The sequence below is a fragment of the Anopheles maculipalpis genome, chromosome X, assembly GCF_943734695.1.
Source record: "Anopheles maculipalpis chromosome X, idAnoMacuDA_375_x, whole genome shotgun sequence".
In the NCBI taxonomy this organism is placed as follows: Eukaryota; Metazoa; Arthropoda; class Insecta; order Diptera; family Culicidae; genus Anopheles; species Anopheles maculipalpis.
Window position 1 is genome coordinate 12,448,383 of NC_064870.1, and position 25,965 is coordinate 12,474,347.

Sequence of the window (25,965 nt, forward strand, 5' to 3'; positions counted from 1 at the left end):
ACATGTGCGCCATATGCTTCTGTTTTTTGTCCCTTTCCGATATCTTGCTCTATATTTCAATGTTACCAAACGATAGAGTCGTACAAGTATATAAAGTGAGAGTGACAGTGAGACAGTACAGGTTACCTAGATAAATAAACAGCCAGCAACAGGCGGTAACCTACACCGGCGGGGTGAGAGGTTTGTGATATGCCGTAATGTGAGTGTTCTTTGTGACGTCGGCACACCGTCCCCTGCTGGGTTGGCGTTTCGCAATGGAACCAAGACTAAGCGTACGCTAAAACCTAACCCTCCAAAAACTTCACGATGCGCATACTGTTCCAAAACGAACCGGTGTACGGAAACTACGAGGATTCGGGTGTTGCGACCAGTGCCGATGCACACTCGCTCGTGTTTGATGAGCCAATCACACCGCCGCCGGTCGGTGGAACGGCACCGGACGGTGCCTCCCACTCCAAGGGTAAAGGCGCGAAAGAGCGTGGATCGCCCCTCGGCGAGTTGGAAGCATTGGCAAAAGCACTCGCTAAAGCACAAGGCGCCAATCTGGTGAAGCTCGCACCCGCTGGCAATGATGGCAAATCGAAACGAATTAGACGACGCACCAAGAAATTGGAACACCCGGAACAGGACCAAAAGGAAACAGAAGAGGAAGACGATGGCGAGGAGGTGGATGTGGAGGGGGAGGAGGAAGAGGATGCCGATGATGATGAAGAGGTAGATCCCGAACAGGGGGTGGTCGGTGACGGTGGTCATTCGCCGACTCTGCCACATCTGCTTCACCACCGGCACCATCACCATCTACCGCATCAGCAGCGTGCGTCCAGCCGGATGTCCAACACGAGCACCAGCACGATCAAGCAACACTACTATCCGGAAGGTGGCTGGGGCTGGATTATCGTGACGGTCGGCGTACTGGTGCACATCTTGACGCACGGTCTACAGACGGCGTTTGGTGTGGTGATTCTAGCGGCGGGACGTGCGTACCCCAGTGAATCAGTCGTCTTCACAGGTGAGAGATCGGTGGTGCAAGAGCTACCGATATGAGTTCGTGTCTTGACACTTGCCGAGAGTTTATCTCTCCGGATGTATTTTTCGAAAGACTACCGCTAACGTCACTCTTCGCCAGAATCTGAAGAAGTGTGAAGTTTCATTTGACTTATCCTTAGGATAATCCTACGTGTTAAAACATATTCTGCAGTTGTCTTCAAGGTAATAGAAGCTCAACACGTAAGTCACACTGCTCCTAGTATGGACACTATAGTTAAGCACATTTGACATTCACGAGGGACCTCTCGGTCCTATGAAGACTAAAGAAGCCTTGCAATTAAGTTGGTATTGGGACGAGGACTTAACGCTCTTAAGGCAACTGAGGGGGTCCTAGAGCCCCTTGCGCTCAAGTCTTTGAAGATTATACCAAAGAACAAACGACTCTGATCCATCATTGTACTGACTTCAATGTGTTCAACAAAATCTAACTTCGATAAGAGCATGCAATCGCACTCTAGGTTTAGGTTTTAACCTACCAAAAGAATTTTATGACTCCCAAACAAACCCAAAGTTGGTGGTACGATGTCTTGACTAGCTTAACGATTCTACTCGAAGCCCAATACCGGCAGTCAATCTTAGTCGGTATCTTAACTCAAGCCATAACGTGTGGTCAACCACCCTTTTCCTTTGATTTCACTGCTAAATAACTCATACGCCTCCCTCTTCCACTCGCCTACCCACAGACTTCTTGTGTTTCTCTTCTCAAAATAAATGATTCCACCGCTCTCGAGCTTCCCCTAGGCGTAATCGGATGAGGCAAAGACTTTAAACCAATTTACATTGATGAAACCACCAGCTGTTGGGCAAAACAGTTTTGATTACTTTTCAAAAAGTAATCAGATTCTCAGCCACGCCGAAACCGGAAACTATTTCGCAAAATCGCCATTTTTTTTTTTGTTGTTGGCCTGAGATGAGTTTGCCACTTCTTGCTCATCTCATCATCATCATCTAAACACTCCCTTCTGACCGGCATCGGTTGTGGTCGGATGGAAAATTTGAACTCTCATAACCCTCTACTCCAGCGGGACCCAGATCACCACTACAAGCATCAACATTTTAAAAACTCGTCCACCGTTACTTACGAAAGTAATGAACTTGGTTAATGAATAGGTTCTTTTTTTTTCTTTGGGTAGTTATTGCGAACAGAAGACTAACGCCCGTAACTGGATGAGCTGGTCTGTTTCACTTGGCATCCACTTGGAATGTGTTGCTTTAGCTGGCCAGCTGGTTTTGCTGTGGCTGTCTAAAACCGAGAAGTTAGTGCGTTGGGCATAATCCTGCAGCAATCCGTCATGGTACTTCAACGTCCAATAAACAAAATAACATGGGTTTGGCCTACATAATTGGAAATGTTTCGAATCGATAACAGAACACTGCAAGCGTGCTGTGGAATCAGGTTCGAATTTTCTGCTGAGTCTTCGGAGCAAGTCTGTCAAGCTGTCAATTTCGAATTGAAATTGAATTGAAAGATACCATTATATGTTTGTGAACGAGTCCGCAACGAGCTTTGTAAAATCGCGTATCTATTTATAAAATTCTCCTCAGTGATTCAACTAGTGATGGACAAAATTGTTTATTGGTTGGAATCGGTTCTGGAGAGCCAACATCCAAAGTAAGATCCTTGTGAGATAGATTAGAGATGTTCGAGATTGCTCACGAATAGCAGCCACATATAGACTTAGCAGGCTTTAAAAAACGTCGTCATGTTAAAACACAGGTAGCTGTGTCCATCGGTTCGCCAATAGCAACTAATAACAGTTGACGAAAATGCAGAAGGTTTAAACCTAATTTATAATTAAGACCACCGCGTCTTATTGTATAAAAAACAAATATTCAAAGACTAATGTAAGACCATGAGCGATAAATACTCAATAAATAGCAAATAGCAATTACTCCACACACATGCGACTATAATTTCCAACCAAAATTACGTAAATTTTCACCACCCACACGGGATAGGAACCGTCTTCTCCACCGTCAGTAGAAAAACTGGCTGATCTACACACGATTCTGCCTTGTGACAACTAATAATCACCTGCTCCTTCTTCTGCTGCTTTTAATTGAATTTCCTAACTGTGCGCACATTTGTACACCAATTCCGGGTTTGTGACACCACACACACACACACAGCCGGATATGTTCGGACTGGCATAAGTGCATAAATTTAACACCGATTAGGGGTGGGCTAAAAGGGGCAAGACAAATGGCATCGTATTTCTTTCCTTTTTTCTGCTTCGCGTACTTCCCACAAAACCTTAGTTGCTGGTAGTGTGTTAGTGTGCGGTGAGTAGTAGCAGTACTGGACGCCGGGTACGAGCCACCAGGCGTCTCCTTCATTGTGGTTGATGCTGGTTTACGATAATTGTCACATTCGGTTGTACGCGTAGTGCGGCTGTGGTCCGCTTGGTTGATTTATCATTTGCTGTCCCACAAATACACACACACACACAAATACAGCAGGATGCAACCGACGAATTTCCATTTGAATTTAACGCTTTTGTGTGTTAAAATGTGCGATCATCAGCATCAGTGTCAGCGTATTTTAGCTTCCCTTTTTTCTGTCTCTCTCTCTCTCTCTTTCTCTCTCTCTCTCTCTCTCTTCCTTTCCCTCTCGAGGTTAGTTTATGCCATCCCATGGAACATAAGCTACACGAGCCACAACAGAGCAAGTCAATGTTTTTTTTCCGGATGGTTTGGTTGGATGAGTTAGGTGGAAAATGTAATTTAGCAGCCATCCCGCTGAATTATGGCGCGTCGGTTGGTTTCACCCTCACCACACACACACACGTGCACCCACAGACCAACCAGCGAACAAATTTTTAGACGCCTAGACTGTTGTCTATTTCCCTTCTTTTTTTTCCTTCGCTTGATTTTCGGTCGGATCCTGTCGCTCGTGGTTGGTGTGGATGTTTATGTTTTGGGAGAGATCAAGCGAAATGGTGCAATCTATTTTCCCGGCGAATTTGCTGTGTTCTATCGGGAGCGGGAAAAAAAAGGATTTAGGGATGTGATGTTTGCGTGATTCATGACGTTTAATTTAAGCAGTAGAATCGGACCACCAACGCTGCGGAGCGTTTATCAACACGTATGAGTATATAAGAAGCAAAGCAAGCCGAGGAAAAGCTATCCACAATTTTCCACAAAACGCGTACCAACTGAGCACACGCTTATCAGCTTCTGCTCGGATGTTCTTGACACAATCTAATTGAAAACAGCTGCTAAACTCATTAGACTCACCTAAACCGAGTGCATTACAACATTTGTCGGCACCATTTTAAAATGGAGTCACAGAGGGAGAGAAGGCAGACCAGAAGGGACGAAACATCTGCAGCATCAGCTCCGGATGCGACACATTGGTGGTTGTGATGTGAAAAGTTTGGCTTCACACAACGCTTGTCGCCATGCCGGGGCCACTCACAGCCAGTCAAAGCTAGGCGAAAAAAAAAATCAGACATACGGTTCGATTGCTCAGTCGTTCATTTTTCCTGTAGAATTCCTGCAGGACACTCGCACACACACACACACACACATTGCGATTAAGTGGAAAATAAAAATTAAAAACATAAAACATTACAAACCACCATCCAACTCGTAGCGCCGGCTAGAAGCAAGGACAAAACAGCATGGCCGATGGAGTGTGGAGTGAAAAGTTTTAATGGTTGTTTTTGTTGTACTCTTCAAACCTTGAGAGAAACAAGGGGTAGCAGGGGACACTTTTTTATGGCTTCACAGTCCGGCTGTTTGCTCGATTTGAAATTGTATTTAACGCTGATTGCATTGATTTCTTTTTGTTTTACCCTCCGCCATCGTTCCTGGTCGCCATTTTCGAACGATTATAAAGTTGGTCCCCGCAGGGCTTTCGAGTTCCGAGCTGCGGAAGAAGATTAGGTTGAACCACGCACACACACACACACGCACACATGACGATCCTGTCCCGACAAGGCGTACCACGAATGGACGTGGCAGATTAGAGACACTGGTACAGCTATTAAGACATGCTCTACCGCAAAGGCCGGATGGCTATCTTTGTTGGGTGACAAAAGCAGCAATAACTGGCAGCAGCTGGTCGGTTGGATCGTTCATTTGAACATCCCGCTTTTTTTTTATTTGTCGACCTAGTTGTGTGACTTGCGGGGATTCCGATCGAGCTGACATGTTCATTATCGTAAAGGTTTAGTAGCTTCGCAAAAAGTTTTGCCACACACACAAACATATAACAGCTTATAAAGGGTGCTTTATAAAAGCTAGTATAAGTGTAGCGATCGTCTAAATGCAGAGAAAACTCCATCTTTTTAGTTAGAGATTTGAAGATTTGAGACCTATGCACGGATGACTCTGAAGTTGTTGCCGCTTTAGTAGTAAAAAATATTCAACGCTTCAATATCAAGGTCTTTTGAAGGTCCCTTAAAAAATTGGGACTCCTAAACGAAAATCCTCCGAAAAATGATAAGATCTTTAGGAGACGATATCCCTTAGATGGCGGAGTCCTTGACGAGATCATTTTATTTGTTTTATTTACGTTTAACTATGACGGCTTGCCGACATATTATCCTTGACGGGATTGCTTCGTTATAAAAGAATAGTTGGAAACTTTATTGCTTTATTGAGGTTTATTGCTTAGATAATAAGTTATCATGTAGGACCAGATAATCACCAGACAAGATTAAATCATCTAGGACCCTTACTCAACAAGTTCTCTTGACTGGCGAGGTACAGGGCATCAACGATCGGACAGCCAGTAAAGCTACTTAGGTATCGTCGACCCTTTCAGGAGTCCTCATCAATTTCCTAAGAAAAATTTTCCTGTCAAGGACATTCAAGCCAAGAAAATCATAAATGGCAATCCGGGACCTCTCGAGATTGTAGTGCAAAAAAAAAATTCAAGGTAACTTCACTAAACAACACAGAGGTGCCAATGCCTTATCTAACAAGATTTCTCTGGTAGGTCTGTAGGATGACGAAATTTCTACGATGGCACATCCATTTAGCCGACTTGGTCCCTGACGGAGTGCCTCGACTTATAAATTGTAGATGACCTCATGAGTAGGATTTCTATAGCGATTTCATCAATAGTCTCAAGCTGTGTCTAGAGACCCGAATTTTCCACGCAAATGTATCGCTGTTAAAGCACATCCCTAAAAGTTGCTCCAACTTTGTATCCTCCTGCAACCACACAGTAAATGTCAATCGTGCCCAAACTGTAGCTCCAAGTGGAAAAGAAAAACTTTACCCAACATTATTAACTCATCATGCTATCTCCGCCACAATTCATCATGTTTATCTTTCACCGAGCACACCAATAAATCATCTCTCCGCATCGCACAGCAGCGACGGCTAGACACGGCCAAATAAATCCTGCCCCGAAAAAGGGTAACACAAGCCAACAGCAGAGATCTCGACGTTTCTGTTTTGTTTAACAACGTGTGTTGGAGTTGAAGTACGCGGGTGTCAATGAGCCGCGAGAGAGGGCCGAACAAAAAAAAACTGATAAAATTAAAACAGAAATATGAAGATTCAAGCTGCGACGCGTGATGTTGTGTTAATAGATCAAAATGGATATTACCAGTAAAATAAAAACATAAAAGTACGTGGGATGTGCACTGCTAGCCAATGCTAGCCGCCAATGTGTGATTTATGACGCACTTTATGGAATTAAATTCCATGCATGACGCTGTCTGGGGAGCTATGGACACACAAAAAAAAACTTTCACATTCTTGATGCGTTCCACGCATCTTAGTGATGACATTTCTAGATAAAAAAATCTCTACCATAAATATTATGATCCTGACGCTGTCTACGTCAAGAATTCGAAGGACACAACTAAAAGTAACGATTTTCCTCATCTTCCCTATCATCAACAGGATGGCTGGGCGCACTATCGACCGCGGTAGCACTCTTCATATCACCCATCACGATCGCGGTATGTAAACGCAAGTCCACACGGCTCACCGCCGTCATCGGTGGGCTGGTAACTGCCCTGGGATGCCTCTTCACATCGTTCGCGTCGCAGTTTCATCAGCTGTTCTTCAGCTACGGTAAGTTCTATCATCTAAATTCTACCCATCCCCGGACACACTTTCCCTACCAATTTCCGACTCTCTCCCGACAGGTGCGGTCGTGGGCGTTGGTGTTGGGATGACGCGCGATTGTTCCACCCTGATGGTGGCCCAATACTTCAAGAAGCGGCGCGAATTCGTCGAGATTTTTATCGTGTCCGGTAGCGGGCTTGGGATCGCCGTCATGTCCAGCTTTATTAAGTCGGCGATCGATGCGATCGGATGGCGATTGGGATTACAGGCCGTCACGGGCACGGTGTTTATCACGTTCATCCTCGGCACCTGTTACCGGTCCGCGTCGCTCTATCATCCGCAGCGGCGTGCGATTCTGCATCTAAAGAACCAGAAGCGCAAGATAAAGGACAAAAACAAGCATGACGATCGACCGCCATTTTTCGACTTTAGTACGTTGCGCAGCAAAACTGTCCGGATACTGCTCGCATCGACTGGAATTGGGTAAGACTACTTTTTGTTGTATGTTGCTACTTGAACCAATGACTTATGTGTTTAATTTTTTATTTTTCCAGTGCGTTCGGTATCAACACACCGATCTTCTATCTGGCCCATGAAGTCCAGAAGGATGGCATTGGTGATAAGGTGATGATACTTCAGATCTACCTTGGCCTTGCCTGGACACTCGGGTGCACCGCGTTCGGGTTGCTGGTCGTGCGGAACAGCGTCGAATGCCGGATCGCCCGCCAATATCTGTGCCAAACCGCCATCTTTATGTGTGGCGTTTGTATACTGGCGCTGACGGCCGTCCACGGCAACTACCACGGATACGTGATGTTTGTCTGGATCTACGGTATCTTCTGTGGCGGTTACCACTACTCGCTCAAGATGTACACGTACGAGAAGGTCCGGGCACGCAACTTTGCCCGTGCCTGGGGTTTCGTACAGTTTTCCCAAGCGATACCGATTGCGCTCGGTGTGCCCATCTCCGGATACATGAACGAGAGTGGTTCCGGCACGGCTGGCTATTACTTCAGCTCGGGCTGTGCCATCGTTGGCAGTGTGCTCATGTTTCTCATCGATCTGCACCGGCGTTCTGTGTCGCGTCACAAACACACAAGGTACGGGAGCAACTGTTCTTGCACAAGTTCACCCCACCAGAACTCACATTCTGTTTTGTTTTTCTTTTTCTTGATAGAGCGAACGGTACACGCCATCTGTGCGTCTCGGAAACTTGTCCTCAACGCCGCAAACTCTCCTTCTCGCAAGAGCCCGACAATGAACCGGGCATCATCACTGGCAACACGGCCATGATGATCGGTCCGGAATTGCTGATACCGCCACTAAGCGATGGCATCGTGGAACCGATCAACGGACTTGACAAGCCGGAGCTCACCTGTATCTCCGAGGAGGGAATCGCCGACATGGACCTGCCGGACAACTTGCTGGATGATCTGGACTATGTTGGTGATTGTATTACCTCGTGCAATAAGGTTAGTCGCGAGCCATAGAGCCGGAGAGAACTCCACTGTACCCTCCTCATATAACGATTCCCTTCATCTTTGCAGGTGGAAAACTATCTCATGCTGAGCGAGTTCGAGAACAACCTCAGTGCCGAAGTTCCTATCCTGCTAGACAAGCGGGGCCGCCGACTGTCACTCTCCAAAACGAAGGCACTACTCGGTGGACATCTGGCTGGGGCCGGCGGTGGTACAGCTCTACCACCCGGAACCCACCAGCAACATCATCCCGAGTGTCCCATTGAGCAGACCCTCGCCCATACTGCCAATCCGCTGCCGAGTGATGCAAACGGTCTCTCCTTGCTTCATCCACACCAGTCACACCATCATCCGCACCATCACCATCACCATCATCATCATCATCAGCACCAGCCACCGGTAAACGGTGATCTGGGCAAAAGTTTGTCCCCGGCCGTTACGAAATCGGACGCAGCGCCCCAAAACACGATCGGTGGTGGTGGTACCGGTGGTGGACGTGGTGGTGCCGACACCAACGCCAAACCGTCGGTAGCCGGCAACGGGAGTGGAAGCGGTAATAGCAGCACGCCCAACACACTCCAGCCCCAGCAGCACTGCAGACTGAACAGCAAATGGCGCCCGAGCCAGCAGGTCGGGTTTCTTAACAACCGCGTTATATCTGTGATCGATGAAGCCTCAGTATAAGCACAACAACAACAAATAACAAACCGCACGCGGTAGAAGCGTGCAGGAATATTAAGATATGGGTCAGAAAATGTCAGCCGGATAGTGTGTCGTAGAGGGGACATACAAAGGGCAAACGAAAGGGTAGAAGAAAAAAACATTTGGAAAGAGGGCCAATCCAGATGGCCGCCATTAAGTAGAGCTAACGAGGCACTCCAAATTTCACTATCTGTACATAGTACTTAGTAGTAGCTTATCGATGTAATAATCGCGATAAGGATGGGATGTCTGCAGCAATCGCATCGCATCCTAACCCCTTGCGTTGAATGCGTTATTTACTTAAGTTTATGCAGTGTGTGTTAAACTTCTTCAGAGAACAATTGACTGATTGATTTTGTGCGTGATTTGGTTTTTTTTTGTGTGTGTGTGCGCTATCAAAACATGACGCACAACGGATTGTTGTGATCGTGAACAGCGCATTGTTTTAATCAAGTGAACGCTTGTTATATGAGCTGCAAAAAACATTGTACGTTACTGTTTTCCTGTATGGTTTTCATCATTATTTTCCATTCACTTTTTCAAACGTTCCATATTTAGGATTCTCTTTCACTACCTCTCTCTCCCTCTCTCTCTCTCTCTCTCTCTCTCTCTCTCTCTCTCTCTCTCTCTCTTCTTCCTTGTTACATAAACATTCTCACTTTATCTCATACACACGCACTATCTGTTAATTGAAGCTGATCCTTTTACAAACTGTCTTTAGTCCTTCCGCAGTTTTCTCTATCTTTCTCTCTCACTCTCTCTTCATTCTCTCTAAAAGCCTAGCTCCACTATAGCAGTGTCTTCCTGGGCCTCCCATGTTTCCAAATTAACCGAAAGATGCTAACAAACTGTATACACGCATACACCCACACATAAATCCGCGGGAGACGATTAAGCATATACACTGAGCGAAATAAGAATAACACCACCATTTTCTTTTCACAGTATCTTCAAAATGTATGAACCGATTCTACTTTTTTAAGCTAAGAACGTTAGATCACTCTATTTGCAACCTTTTAGAATCATTGTTTCTACATTTTTGCAGACTATTTACATTTACGCCGATAATTTCATGAAAACACGATGCGAAATAAAAACAGAACCACCATGACTTTTGATCAACCGATGCATAGATCACATAAAACAATCAACACCAGCTGTTTTGTTCAAGACATTTTTAGGGAATGTAGGTGGTATTCTTTCGATAGATGGCAATAAGCAGTGATTTTGTGGACAATTTTGTTATATTCCAAGATATGCAAATACAATAGTACTTAGCATTCAGGAGTTCGACGTTGGACAGTTAAGTAAAGTTGTAGAACTGTTAGTTGTTTTAGTAAATGTGACGAAAAGCGATAGATTAAAGATTTCCCAGGATAGATAGAGATCCGCAAGATATGCTGCACATCCGAATCCTTGAAGTTTTTATGTGGAAACCAGATTTTACTCAGTTCAGGCTTATAAATCGTAGCAATGTGCATGTGGAAACTGACTGTCAATCCATGTTAGTCCTTGTTTCGATCGCTTGACTTGAAATTAACACCAATGGGAGCTCATCTCCAAAAGAAAAGGGTCGCAAAATTATTAGAGTACCACCATCGATGTTACAGCGCTTAAATTAAAATTAGCTTCTTCGCGGAAATCGTAACATATTTGTTGTCAATGATTGAGACATCGGCATCGAAGCATCGAAGCTTAGAAGAAATAGATTTTCTGTAAAGATGATCATGCTGAGACTGTAGTGCCGCTTCAAATTTTCATTACTCAACATAATGTTTAGCACACATCTTGTGCTCATTGCCCCTGTTCGAATTTGAGTTGCCTATCCTATCTATCTCTATATAATTTTTCAAAAACTGCACAGATTTCTTTAGTATCTGGAAGCCATTATGACCGTTTTCACTCGAAAAGTAGCCTGCATTATAGTTTATTTTTATATTTAAGTTAGAAGAAAAGGTCTCATAACTTATGGTGCTATACTTAGCCTTTTTTTTATTTTGCATCCTTTTTCATAAATGTATCGGCTTGAAAATGTTAACACATTGATTCAAAAAGGTTAAAAATAGATTGAACTTACATTTTAACCTTTGAAAAATCAGAACCGGTTCATAAATTATACGGTGTAAGATATTGTCACAAAAACATGGTGGTGCTATTCTTATTTCGCTCAGTGTATGTGGGGGAAGACCGTGCACAGAATAAAAATAATTATAGCAAATAAATAATCCATCCCTCATCATCTCTCACTCGTGAAGAAGCGTGTAAAGTAAAATGATATGCAACCGCAAAACACTATAGTAGGCGTTTTACATATTACACTAGAGTCACTCTTTACTCGGCAGCCAAAACCCAACACACACACACACGGAAACAAAATACCTACATACATAAATGGCAGTGCAATCGAAAATATTTGATTGTAGCGTTTTAATAAAAACCAGACGAAACCAACCTTAATGCGTATTTTCTTTCAGCAAATTTCGAATGTAAACTTTAGAACTATTTTTAGAAAACGGAACTTCCAGTTGTCGGAATTATTATTCTATTTCTGCAATAAAAACCGTTCTTTTTTTATACCGAGGACGAGAGGATAGCTGACCTTAACAGAAGCGGTAGAAACCCCTAACACAAACAGTAATAAGAGATTACAAAAACCGTTTTTTTTGCAAGAAACCGGGGATTTTGGAAGTTTGAAGCTTTAAAAGTGTTTGTATGTGGTTCTTGATTCTTCCGTGTTCAATATACGTTTTGTGGTTTTTTGATTTGCGGTACATTTTGCCGTATTCTAGGGAAGGTATTGGTGCAATTCTGATCTCAAATCTTTTTTTTTTTTTTAAACACAATCTAACCTAGGACACATGCACAAACGCGTGCGCTAAGTATTTTAGCTATTTTCTTTTTTAAACACCTAAGTTGTTTAGTTCATCCCGAGCGTTCCCCCGTAGTGAGGATTGACTTTCCAACTACGAGGTGTATAAGCAAGTATAGCAAGCCATTCGATGGCCGGCGTGAAGTTTGTTTAATTTTTCTCCGAAGATACTTAGTCTTCACTCGGTTGGACATTTTCCTTTAGATCTTAGACCGTTCATTGAAGTCATAAGCGGAATCCGCCGATCTTGAAAAGTTTAATCGGAAGTTTATCCTACGGAACAAGGACCTCGGCTCTACAGCATATGGTAGGATAGGATTATCCTGCTAAGGAGTAAATTTAGGTTAAATGACTGACCCTTAGGTCATCTCATCTCGCGGTTTTTAAACCGTTTTTCGAATATTTGGAAATTTATCTTGAAAAAACAAACTATTCGTAACACCTGGTGACTGGAGATAGAAACAAAGACTTCATTAGATGCATCCATGTTCTAGTTCTATTCTACATTGATAAGAGAATAAAAATAATACCTCTGTTTATAAAGATTTGCATATCTTGCAACACACTGTGAATATTAGTTTTCCATAGTTTCCACAGTATTGTATTGAGGGCTAACTATCCAACTACGTTGTATCAAGAAGTCTAGTAAGTCGTTTAAGATGATCACCATGACCTAACGGATCGTTGCGCCAAAAGGAAGAAAAAGGGCGCAAAAAATTGCTCTTAAATTGACCAACGAATGCAACTTTCACTCAATGCTATCTATCAAAATGGCATTTCAGTTGTTTGGAACTGAACTTCACACGTATTGCTAAGATTAAATTTTGCTTAGCGCAACTAACGACTTCACTTAACGACAGTCAATTGAGGGAATTATATGAATTTTCATTGTTAGTGAGAGTGAGACCGGAGCTTTTGCTAACGCTTTTATTATGTTTTTGGTGTTATTTTCTGATTCAAGAAATTGAATCGATTACTAAAAATTCTCATGAATTTTTTTTGGGGCGACCCCAGTTGTAAGGGACAATGGCACCAGACTTCACATGGCAGGACCGAAGTTTAAATCCCATTCCCCGGTAGTGAAGACTGACTATCCAACTACGTGGTATCCGCAAATCTAGTAAGCCATTCGATGGCCGGCGTGACCCACAAAATGGTCGTTAAGTCAATATGAAGAAGATCAATTTATGTTTGCACTATTTTAACAATTTTATCGCCCTTTTTACCGATTTTTCCACGCAAATAAACATTTGACAGTTCTTAACACAACCGGTGAAACTTTTGTGTGCCGTGTTACGAAAACCACGGCAACAGAAACTTTCAGTAAACTGAAATGAAAGTTTTAAATGAGTGAAACATGCTATCGTTTACAAGCGCTTTTACGGTACAATCATAAATTTCATCGATTTAAAAACATATAAATTCAAGTATTCCTCGATATACACCATCATTTGGGACCGAGTGCTAATCGTGGATCGGGGGGGGGGGGGAATCGTGGGGGGAATTTCCGTTGATATAGATCAGCATCAACCTTTACATAGACGAAATTATTTGTATGTGTGTGTTTGATCTTTTCGAATTCATGTGTGTTTATGTAGGTAAAACATTTTAGATATGAAATCAAGTTTATTTCAATTTGATATCGTAACTAGAATATTTGGAACTATTTCTCATTAATACTATTAATAAATTGTTTTTAAAGCATTAACGTACAGCGAATCCTCGTATATTGAGTATGGGCCTATATCGGGAAATTCCAGTACTTGCAAAATCGCCGTAAAACATCGGGATGAAAGAAACAACAAAATTGGGATTGTGTAGAATCTTTTAAGGTATCATACGGAGCGCGGGGCTAGACAACGATATGCGTGGCACAATTCTCTACCGATCTCTTCAATTTCTTGGCTTCGCGGATGACATTGACATCGTTGGCAAGACGACAGCGTATGTGTGTAAGGCGTACACCCGACTGAAACGTGAAGCAGCAAAAATTGGATTGATGATCAATGCGACGAAGACGAAATTCCTGCTTGCCGGAGGCAACTTCGGATACCGAATGTCAGTAGCGAAATCAAGACACGCATTGAGCAGAGGATTCGTGCCTACTACGACATTCACCGTCTGCTAAGATCCAGAAGACTTCGAGACCGCACGAAATGTGAGATATATCGCACACTGAATCGCCCGGTGGTCCTATATGGCCACTAGTCTTGAAGGATGAACCACGAGCTTGCTGAGCTATACGGAGAACCGGACATCCTGACGGTAACAAAGACCGGCAGGATCGAGGGATCGAGTTTCCTGGAGATCTATTGTTGATCGGGCCATGTCACGACGTGCTCTTTAAAAGAGCAGGCCAACGTGAGTGAGTGAGAATTTTCGCGATGCCCTGCGAACGGGGGCGGCCCGATAGTGTAACCGACCGGACCGTCCCCCCGTATTAAGGACTGACTATCCAACTTACGTGGTATCGGCAAGTCTAGTAAGCCATTCGACGGCCGGCGTGACCTAATAGGTCGTTAAGCCAAGAAGAAGAAGATACTTTGCGTACATGCATACCCATATGCAGTGTCGGATGCTTTAGTAGCATCAAATGTCCTCGTTTGTCCTAGGCATGGGTATGTAAAAAAACGTGGTCACGGGCCATCGACATCTGACCAACTAATTCCAAAATCAACTAATTAAAAGAGAAGGAATATATTCAAAAATAAAATACGCACAATCATTGGCGACCAAATAAATTGTTCTAACCATGCACCTGTTCCAATAAAACATGCGCGAACACGCTTTCCCCTTCCGGAAATGGTGACGCGCACAGCAAGCAGTTGACCGTTTTTGCTTGTCTTTATAAATCGTAAAAAGTCTTTGGAAAACTAGCCCTTCTCTAAAACGCGCTAGTTACGAAGAATTGCAAAAATCCTACTACTAATAATACGAGGATTATAGCAGTACGGCCTGGCCGTCCTTTATGAATAAAAAAAATAAAAAATAAAATACGAGGATTAACCTGACGGCAAACAAAAAAAAACATCAAACCGCTACCTGTCCTGCGCTATACCGCACGTTTCATAATAGCGTCTAGCCTACACAAACACACCCCCTCTGTCTGCTTGTCTCTACTATTGTTTTTCGTTCTAGTGCATTTGACTTCTTGTTTTCATTTTTTTTAGAATTCCTTGTCTCGCTGCTTAAAAAGATAACTAGTTTGTGTGTGTGTGTGTGTGTGTGTTTGTTTGTTTGTTTGTTTGTTTGTGTGTTCAAGTGTGTGTCTGTTACTTCTACGTGTACGTGGAAAGGAGGATTAGGGGATGGGGGAGAATAGGTGTTCGTGTGTTCAGGTAAGTAATAATTATGCATGTATGTATTTGTGTATGTCTATGTGTGTAGGTATGTGTGTGTATGTGTGTGGGTGTGTGTCTGTATTTATACAATCTTTCCCTAATTTATCACACTGATTTAACTCTCACTGAATTAACTTGCTCTTCTATTGCGGGACGGTCGCCATAGATTTCGTCGGCAGCAGTTGGGAGTTGGGGTGGTGGGGATGGTGGTAGGTGTAGTAAAACACAATTCTGACCTATACCAACCCCACACAACACACACAAACATACACAAACATTTTACACAGAATTCACCAAATGGAGTATATGCAGAACATAACCTAACACGTGCGCTCTCTTGTGTGAGGTGCAGCAAGATACCTTAGAATCGGCGGCGGGAAGAATATTTCGACGAGGACCGTGACCGAGACGGTGAACGGCTGTGTTTGCTACGATGATGCCGCCGGGAACTCGAACCGGACGATCTAGACCGGCGCTCGGACGAACGGCGGTCCCGATGGTAACGGGGGCGCTTCGATGAGGAGGACGACCGCCGATGGTCCGACGCGTGACTGTTGGGCGAGAGGGTACATCGGGATGAGCGTGAATCAGCCGAACCGGACCTCGAACCACTCGACCGTGTGCCACGAGACGAGCGTGAATGGGACCGTTGATCCCGGTAACGCTTCCGGTGGCTGTCACTACCATCGTCCCGCCGGGATCGAGACGTGCCACCGGACTCATTTTCTTCCGCGTATGACTTTTTCCGATCGTGGTAGTAGTGTAGTTTACGATCCGAATCACCACCATCGTTTCCGTGCGAGCCCGGTTCAGACTCGGAATTGTGACGATTCCTTCGCGTATCGTCCGTCTCGTTTGGTTTCGACGGTGCCGTCCGGTTGCCTGCGGCGCTAATGCTGAAAATCGTTTGGTACGATTGTAGCTGTTGTATGTACGCGTTAATGGACTGTTGTTGGCGCGGTTTTGCTTCCGGGGCTGGCGGCTGCTTCGGGCGGACCGTACTGATACTGACGGGTGCAGATGCCGCCGCCGCCGCCGCCACCACCACCGCCACATTCGATTCTAGCGGTTTAGTGCTAGAACGCACCGTTTCAGTTGGATTGGATAGGATGGACACATGCGTGATGTGCGTAGTACGCACCGTATCCCGTGGATCACTAAACCGGGACACACGTTTATCGCGCCGTTTACGGACCGCTAAAAAAAAATGGAACAAATCACGCATTAAGGAAAAACTACAACAGAAAAATCGTTCTTTATTTTGTCAAACGAACCATTTTCTTGGCTTCCGGTTGGTTTTTCCGTCTGTCTACCGGTGAAGAGCGTGTACTGAGCCGTTCCGAATCCGTTGCCAGTAGTCGGTTTTCCTTGCCGCGAAGGTGATTCACCCTCCAGATCCGAATTCATACCATCATACCGCGCACCCTCTTCGTGCTCTTCCTCCTCGTCCGAACCTTCCGTGTCAGATGTCTGTGGTTTCTGGTTCAGTTCGCCACCGTTCGGCATCGGGTCCGACACATCGCCGAGCCATTTTTCTATTTGCGAAGCAGTGGATTTAAAACTTTGCTGCCGAGTGCGTATTTTATCCTACAGAATTCATTTGGCAGTATCACTATCGATAACAGAGTTCAATTGTTTGCATCAGAGGAGGAGAATCAACGCATACCATCATTTTCCGCATTGCTTCCGTGTCGGAATCATCATCATCCGAGTTGTTTCCACTGTCCAGATCCGAATTCGCATACGTACCACTGGGCGCTGTTTTACTAACCTCGTTCGTGGGCTTTTCTTCTTCCTCTTCTTCTTCATCCTCATCTTCATCACTATCGCCATATATACCAAGGCCTGCGGCGCAGCAATAAATTGAAGTAAGAGTAGTTATGCTTTGTATGGACAAAGGCCTCACGCGAACAATCGCTTACCGAGTCCTCTAGTGTACGTCGCATGTCCAACGTTGGATGTGGCAGCCTGCTTAGCTGTATTCGTAGCGTTAGAATATATCCGATCAAAACATGAAGAGAACACATTAGAAGTTCATAGATATTGCTCTCAGGTTTTGAAGAAGCTTCGTTTCTCAAAAGTCAGCCCTTCGTTTAATTTTGAGGGATAACGAGGTCTATTGTTTTAATAATAGAGGATCACTTGAAGCCTTATGGCGGCTCTGTAGCACATTTTAGAATCCTAATCAATGGCATTAAAAATTTAGAACTTCTTAAGAACAGTATAGGTCTTCTAGGCACATTCTAGAACCGACTCAGCTATCGAACCATCACCGTCTTAACAACATTTAAGCATAAGTTTGCATTTTCTTCTTGACTTAACGTTCTTTTAGGTAACACACGGCCATCGAATGGCTTGCTAGACTTGCTAGACCCACATAGTTGGATAGCCAGTCCTCACTACGGGTCTAATAACGAGGTCTGATCTGCGTAAATAATAGAGGATCTCTTGAAACTTGTGGCTCATAAAGGGGCTGTAACATCTTAGATGGCTGATCCCATTCAAATTAGAAATTGTTTACATCAGGCTCCATCAAGAGCCGTTTCGACTATCAAACCAATCCCCATCTAGACATGATTTTTGTATACGTTTGCTAAACACTATACTTGCTTGCTTGTATGACTATCCTTAACTTGATTAGACCTGTTACATCGGGATATTTAATCGAGCGTAGGTGGTTTACTTGGACGAAGCATTGTACCCCTAACCAATGATTCAAACCCACCATTAATCTCTTCCCAGAGAGAAAATAAAGAACTAATTTACAAAAAACAAACAAATAACGCGATAAAGTCTTACCTTTTCGCATCCGCACCTTGCTTAGCTCTTCCTTCGCGATCGATAGCAGTACTTCGTTAGTTGTTTCCATAAACACTTCAGTGAGAATTTTTTTCGTCTGGTCACCGAATTATGCAAGGGTAAAAATAAAAGCAAACATTAAGCAATCATCAGCATGGCATGGCAAAAAATCATACATACAGTTTGTTCCACGTCTTGCTCCTTTAATGGTGATGTCGGTTGAGGTGGCGGTTGAAGATCTTCCTGCTCCAGCTGCTGCACACCTAACGGCGGTATGCGTTCCTCGCGTGTTGGCTGTAGAGAGCAAAAAAAAAAGGAAGGAAACACCAGGCATTACTCCAAGTTCGATTCTGATATAACACTGTTACCAACTCACCGACAACGCTAGGGTGTGAAGATTCTGCTGGCTGGAAAGTTTCTCCTCCCGCTGGCGATATTCTTGCTCCCGCTTTAGCTTCTGCTGCTTTTCCCGCTCCATCTTTTCCAACCCTTCCCGGATCCAGGCCGGCAGCATCATGCGCTTTTCCTCGTTGATTGTGGTAGAGCTGCCGCCCGGAACGGTCGCACCGTAGCTGTTTTCCTTCGTTTCGACCCGTTGCACATCCGCACCGGTCACCGACCCGAGACCCAGCTTTATCTCGCGATCCATCAATCCTGGCAGCCGGACCGGTTTCGGTTGCGTGCTAAAGACGCGCCGTGGTGGTGCTGGTGTTTGTGGTGTCCGGACTGCCGTAGAGTCTTTCGGATAGCCTCCGGTTTGGAAGAGATGACTGTTTTTCGCCTGCCACAGTGCAATGGCAGCCGCAGCTGATGGTGACGGCGTTGTAATGCCGGGGACGGGGGTGGCAATGGTGCTGACGGCACCACCGGCACTCGTCTGTTGCTGGTCGGTATGTTTTTGATTGTTTGGAAGCGTTTGCGGCACACGGGTCTCGCTGGGTGTGGATGCGCTAGGTACGGTAGATGGCCAGGACCAGGTTCGCCACGTATCGTCACCGGACGTGGACCAATCGCTGGAAATGTTGGGCGGTGTGGGTGGTACCGGCATATCACCATCATCTTCCCGTTCCACCTCCATCGGTGCTTCACCTTGCTCCTCGAAATCGACCACCGAACCAACTGACCGGTTGGCCGGATGTGATGTGTCACCCACAGCCGTGTGAGCCGTCCCACCATCGTACGCATCACGATCGAACGAGGGCGGCGGTGGTGCCGATGGTATTAGCGAAGGCATCGGCTGTATCCAGGTTTCACGCATTTTTATCCACTGCTGAGCGAGGGCGGCCCAGTCCACCTGATCGTTAGGCATGTTCTGGTAGTGTGCGAGAGAGAACGCATTGCTCCCGGGTACGAACGTGCCCTGGTGGGGGCCATTGTCGGACATTAGCGCGGAAAACAGCTGTCCCGGATCCTCGGAGCGGGTAGAATTAGAGGCACCGTGTCGATTCATCATATCGTAAGCACTAGCACTGTGTCCAGCTACTCGGCATTATTTCCTTCCCGTGTACGTGTGTGTGTGTTTGTTTGGATGTGCCGAGTGTACGGCTACGCAAAACAGCCGAAACAGATTAATAAACCATCCATGGTTACTTGGAAAAATTGAATCAAACAAAGCAACACCAAACGCGCGATATTTGGCGAAACAGTTTCGATCAGCTTGGCACTTAGCTAAACCATTTCAACACCTAAAACCTTTGTGGCAAGCAAAATCTGCACCGAAACATTGCTGGCCAACATTAATTTCTTTTTCAATAATGGCCACTGATGTACACATGCGTTTTGTTTTCTTGGTTGTTGCAGGGAACAGGGTCAAGGTTCGTAGACATTTTGACAGCTGCATCAATTGCAGTCCAGCGGCAAGGTGCTGACATCGATGCCGTAAACAATTATGGAACTTAGAGTTTTAATTCTAATGTAGATGTTAGAAAAATGCTAAAGAAATAATTTGTAGTATTAATATGTATTTTCAAATGCATTTATTAAAAAAAAGGTATTTTGGAAAAGCATCTAAAAATTATCAAAGAATATAAAAAAAGAAAAAAGGTGCACTCAAACATTTTTCACATTCTAGCAAGAGAATTCGAAAGTTGAGTTGAGCATTACATTTTTTTCGTATTAATCGTAATCGTAATCGTATTTCGTAAAGAATAAGTTTATCCTCCAATTGGTAGCCTTTTTTTATCTCGAATGCATCAATTGCAGTTGTTTTTGTTGCATTTTCTATAGCAGCTGATTGTGGCTGACATTTAAATTGATAGCCGTCAACCGTTTCCACCTTAAATGACGTTTGACAGCGGCTCATGTAAACAGCAAACACAGATAAGGTTAGGGTGCGGTCTCAGCTTTCAATAGTTTTGTTTGCATTGGAAATTAATTTTTCTTTTTCGTTCGTTTGGATAACACAAACTAGCAATACGACCAGGCCGTACTTTTATTCTATTCATTTTTCTGTAGCTTTCAACATCTATAGTTACAGTAGTTTCTCAAATAGCAAAAAATGAAGAAATCAAACCTTCTAGATGGTTGTTGACAACTTAAGGATACAATGAACTTCTGTTGAACGTTGAGGTTTGTTAAAAAGAGCCTAGAACTTGATTGAACTATAAAGTTTTTTTTTACTTGCACTACGATAGAACTATGAGGCATGTTTATAAACGATGCGTGATCCTCAGTGGAATTTTGAGGTTTCTTAAGAAGTAAGCGGTGCTTTATGGAAGCAGTGGTCATTAAACGGCATCAGAAACAAATGTTTACAATATCATACAAAAAAAAAACATAACCCCGCTGATTGCCAAAAACCAGTATTGGTTCTTCACAAAGAACAGAGATTTGGAAGAACAAATTGATTAAGAACAAAATTTTACAACACTTATTCAAAGAAACTACTAAAAACAAAATATTGCAAGCTACAGGTTGGTTTGGATCATAATATATCTTTTTGATTATATAATGATGACCAATTTTATCTTAAGTTTTAGGGTCATCAGCTATTAGTGCAACTGGCATGCCTACATAATAGTTATCATTTTTACAATAAAAAATAACTGTCAGTTAAAAGTTTACAAGCGAAGTGAGCGATCGTCAAGGATCTTCCGTTGGAGGGATCCCACCAAAAAAATCTCAAGGAGGGACAGTGGTGCACGTATACATGTACTCAAATACATGTTCAAATCGGAACCCGGAAGCTGCTTAGGAGCTGGTTAAAAGTACGACGAACTTTAACGCTGCTCATATACTGCAAAAGATGTATTAGAGCAGCGACCTTTAGCATGCTACTTTTGACTGCTTAAGATAATTTGGCTATTTGGGAGAGAATAGGATGTTGATTGAAAATTGAATTAAAAGTAAATTTTAAAAATACTGTTAATAAGTTATTCAAATCTACATTATAATCTATATTAATAAGTTGTTCAAATCTAACAATACGGCACTGGACCGTCATAATTGATTATAAATAAAAGTTGTTCAAATCTACTATATTCATTATAAATGTAATTGAAAAATAAAATGAAATAAAGGATAAAGAAAATCATATAATTATTTGCCATACTTTAGATAATTTGCATGTTGCAAATTTTAAAGCATAAAACAAAATAGCAGCGCTCTCGATTATGCTTTCCCAGGACAACAACCACCGCTGTCAGCGAGTGTTTAGGACTCCGAGACCGCAGCCTAACCAAAACAATTGCCAATTTGCAGCAACATTCATCGCGGTCGCGTTCCGATCGCTCAGTGCCTTTTTCATTGTTGTTCACCCTTTTTCGGCCCCACTCTCTAAGAGAGATATAGAAAAACAAAAGAAAATTACACCATCATCATCGTCATCCCCCCACCCAATTCAGCTGCACGATACACGGTTCTAGCTGGAGGCAAGCAAACGTTTGAAGTAGTCGCCCGGTGGAAGCGAGTGCCCTCGGTCAAACACAAATCTCGATCAAAGCGGCAAACCGGCCCGGTCATCCAGCGGAGGCGGACAGTACATAAAGAACGGCGCAATCTCTAGCTGAATCTCACACCGTCATCGGCACGTGCCTTGTCCGAAGATGATAGCCGCCCGGGCACTACACTACGTGCTGAAGATTGGTAATCGGGCAAGAAATATTCTATTTTTTCGCGATGTACTTGGAATGAAAGTGAGTATGTTGTGCGGTTGTGTGTTTTAGGAAGTGAAATTTTATTTACTTTTTGTTTTCTATTCTACATCCGGTAGGTGCTCCGGCATGAAGAGTTTACGCAAGGTTGTGATGCCGCTTGCAATGGGTAAGACTTTACACTGCTGTACACCAATTCACCAACACCATCTTTTAATACGGCCGCTTTCATCCCACAGACCGTACGATAACCGGTGGAGCAAAACGATGATCGGTTACGGACCGGAATCGTCCAATTTCGTAATCGAACTAACGTACAACTACGGTGTGCAGGAGTACAAGCTCGGTAATGATTTGGCCGGTCTAACTGTTGCCTGCCCGGGTGTGCTAGATCGTGCCCGTACCCACAACTTTCCAGTGGAGGAACAATCGGACCCAACGCAACCACCCGTTTTACGATCGCCCGACGGTTATCCGGTGTTTGTGGTGCCGGATCCCAATCCCCAGGTGCAGCGTGTCGCACTGAACGTAACGGATCTGGCCAAAGCCCGTAGCTACTGGGCCGATACGCTCGGTATGGTGCCGGTTGGGTCCGGAGGTACGGACCGTGCCGAGCTGTCGTACGATCAGGGCAAGTTTGTGCTGGAACTGCGCCAGTCCATCGGTGCGCTGGATCGTGCCAAAGCGTACGGGCGTATTGCGTTTGCAGTACCGTACGATGTGCAGCCACGCATTGACGAGCTGATCCAGAAGATGGGTGGTACCATTCTGACGCCACTGATCACACTGGACACACCCGGCAAAGCGTCGGTGCGCGTTATTATTCTGGCCGATCCGGATGGGCACGAAATTTGCTTTGTCGATGAGGAAGGATTTTCTGCCTTGTCCGCGGTTGATCCGGAAAGTAATGCGGCACTGGACAAGTACATCATTAAGGATCCGTTCCAGAAGTAACCGTATCGTGGACCGTCACATTCCAACCAGGTGGAACGATGGAACGTTAATTCGCGTCGTTAAAATAATGAATTGTAAGTAAGGGCAAATGTTTGCTACTTAATAAACGAAGCTTCAGAGATCATTAATCGAATGATATTAGATCGAAACGATAAAAAAAACCGAGAAGGTCATTCATGATTTAATATTACATTTACATGGACAGAGGCCTTACAAGGTTGGGATGCAATTATCATTACAAGAAAATGCATGTAATGCGTTGTAGTGATGGGTAAATTTTCGTTTTCTCGAAGGGTCTTTGTACAATATAATTATGAACCCAAATTACTTCGGAGTCATCAGCAGTTTCGGTTTTGAATCCGAATATAAATCCCCAGTAAACTCCGGAGTGATCCTCTGGTAACTCCGGAGCAATCCGAAATCGGAGAAGACAGCGGAGAAACAGATCTACTATTCCCATCTGTTCTTCGACATCGAAGGCCACGTATTTATAGCATAGGCAGAGTAAAACTGTACGAAGCAATGAGCTACGAATGAGTTCAAATGACAATGACCAACGTCACATGCTAGGTGATGGTGGATGGAACACTCTCGGGACCTTTTACTACCACCAAAAGTCTACGCCAAGGAGATGGGTTGTCTTCTCTTCAACCTAGCGCCAGAGAGGGCCATCCGCGACCCCGAGGAAAAATCTTTGGGGACCATCTTCTACAAAGTCTATCCAGATCCTGGCATACGCTGATAGCATACATATGATTGGTTTAAGGCTCTTCTTCTTTAAGGTTGTCCACATGGACAGGGGAGGCGTGGTAGGTTTAAATTTAAATGATGTGAGTACGTTGATGCCTCCACCACAAAGGCCGGGATAATGGACTGGCAGAGGACGGCGCTAGACCGCGAGCGGTTAAGAGGATTCCGGATTTAAATCGAGAGTCCACTCCGGATTTTTTTCCAGAATTGAATCCGGTTTTTACACGCCGGAATCGGAGTGGATTTATGAATCAACTCCGGAGCTCCCACCGCTAATGCGCTGTGCATTGTGTCAGGTGAAGGTCGTCAAGATCGTTCTCTCGTGCCCAGTGCGTGTGCGTGTACTGCTCGCGAATCCACCCGCGTAACGCAACAGACAGCGTGCATTTTTAGCTGTGCTAGTTTGATTTTATTTTTTAAATGCATGCGTGCATGCGTTACCGTATCCAAAACAAAAAGAAAAAGACAAAAAAATGCCGACCACCTTTTTGACTGCCGTGCCAATTGGCATTAGTTTCCGATCGGCAGTGCATTAGTGCAGTTCAAATTTTGGATGCGCGATAAGCGCGACAACCGGGCTGCACCTTTCAACTGGGATTATCTAACCCCTGCGAGTGGGAATCGTTGATTGATACGCCTTTTTTTTGTGTGCTTACAAACAACAAACCAACAATTTGGAAGTGTTCTGATTCACCGTGGAAGTATTGCAAGTTTGAGAAGTAACAAAAGCACCACTCAAACGTGTCTCAAGTAGGCGTGACACGTGCGTTTTTACAGACAACGATCAACGAGCCCGAGCTATTTCTCGCAACAGCTCAACCCATCCTTTCAACGGTTATCAAACTATCAACAAGACCGCACGTCCGTGCATCTAGCCTCTCCCAACTCCACATTATGCCCTGCAGAACGTGCGGCAAAGGTAACCGTGTCTCGCCACGGTCTCAACGGGTGACCCACTTGATGCCGTTTGGTTGTATCATTCTTGTGTGACTTTCTTTTTCGCAGACTGCAAATGTTTGCGCATGATGAGCAAGCGCAGCTGCGGTTGCCGGCCGTGCGATTCTGACTGCACCTGCAGCTGTAATACCAGCTCGAGCAGATGTATTGGATCGGCGCAGGTTGAAGGTAGCGACCGGAGCAAGCAGGAAGGGACCGACCAAGACGGCGATCAGAGTGGATGCGGATGTGGTGATGGTCAAGAAAGGACGGTTGGATGTGGTGACTCCTGCTCCTGTTAGACGCTGGCTATGCGAGACCATAACATTAGATCTGGATGAATAAAACCGCGTTCTCCGCAAATATCTTAAAGAGGCTTTTTTTTCTTTCTTGAGGTTCTGTTCTTGTTGTATCCCCTATCGCTAGATCCACGCAGCAGAAAACCTGAGAGCTATCTACCCTACGCGGAAGTTTACCGAGAGATAGGCCAGTTTATGGGAAGTTGTCATTTAATACATGATAAAAAATAGATGAATAAGGCTAGACAAGCCCAATTCCAACGGTGCGCTGATTGCATTTGTGTATCTGCAAATAGCATGGCAGAGAGCATGGATGTAGAATTCATGAGTACTCCGCGCATTGAATTCCCAGTGTACAACTTCTGCCGAGAACGGCAGAGGCGTCAAATGTACAGTAGCGGAAAGAAAACCTCGCTAGTCCGAGAATCTTTCGAATCTACAGCAAATGTGTCCATTTATGGGGATGAGCGCACGAACGAACGCGGCACTGCAATCTGCCAAAGTTGATGTTACTATGCACTAGCCGGTTAAGCAGGACAGAAAAATTTCAATTTGAAGTAGACTGTGGACTTGACTGTTCAAGCAAGCGCTTCTTTGAGTGCTTAGGTGCTTACTTCTTCTATATTGAACTCTAAATCCTTCTGAGTTTCGGTCCAGGTCTATACACGA

General features: G+C 44.4%; 4 protein-coding genes across 4 annotated transcripts in view; 3 read left to right on the forward strand and 1 right to left on the reverse strand.

Moving 5' to 3' along the window:
* The first annotated feature begins 306 nt into the window (after window positions 1-306).
* On the forward strand, window positions 307-9,241 carry LOC126568030 (monocarboxylate transporter 10-like). Its single transcript, XM_050224430.1, has 6 exons — window positions 307-1,009; window positions 6,910-7,083; window positions 7,158-7,560; window positions 7,632-8,177; window positions 8,255-8,549; window positions 8,625-9,241. Exons 1-6 carry the CDS (start codon window positions 307-309, stop codon window positions 9,237-9,239), a joined length of 2,736 nt encoding a protein of 911 aa, XP_050080387.1. The 3' UTR covers window positions 9,240-9,241.
* Window positions 9,242-15,828: 6,587 nt separating this feature from the next.
* Window positions 15,829-25,965, reverse strand: part of LOC126568223 (arginine/serine-rich protein PNISR) — a 157,053-nt gene continuing 146,916 nt past the window's right edge. Inside the window, exons 2-8 of the mRNA XM_050224671.1 lie at window positions 18,643-19,729; window positions 18,447-18,560; window positions 18,267-18,363; window positions 17,390-17,443; window positions 17,134-17,312; window positions 16,742-17,054; window positions 15,829-16,664 (exon numbers count right to left, since the gene is read on the reverse strand). Coding sequence (XP_050080628.1) covers window positions 15,829-16,664; window positions 16,742-17,054; window positions 17,134-17,312; window positions 17,390-17,443; window positions 18,267-18,363; window positions 18,447-18,560; window positions 18,643-19,719 — 2,670 coding nt within the window. The 5' untranslated portion in view covers window positions 19,720-19,729. The remainder of the gene's footprint in view (window positions 16,665-16,741; window positions 17,055-17,133; window positions 17,313-17,389; window positions 17,444-18,266; window positions 18,364-18,446; window positions 18,561-18,642; window positions 19,730-25,965) is intronic.
* On the forward strand, window positions 22,273-23,311 carry LOC126559581 (glyoxalase domain-containing protein 4). The gene is made up of 3 exons (XM_050215754.1): window positions 22,273-22,399; window positions 22,477-22,526; window positions 22,597-23,311. The coding sequence occupies exons 1-3, from the start codon at window positions 22,310-22,312 to the stop codon at window positions 23,309-23,311; spliced, it is 855 nt and encodes a 284-aa protein (XP_050071711.1). The 5' UTR covers window positions 22,273-22,309.
* LOC126561618 (uncharacterized) lies at window positions 24,946-25,347 on the forward strand. The gene is made up of 2 exons (XM_050217881.1): window positions 24,946-24,980; window positions 25,067-25,347. The coding sequence occupies exons 1-2, from the start codon at window positions 24,956-24,958 to the stop codon at window positions 25,297-25,299; spliced, it is 258 nt and encodes an 85-aa protein (XP_050073838.1). The 5' UTR covers window positions 24,946-24,955; the 3' UTR covers window positions 25,300-25,347.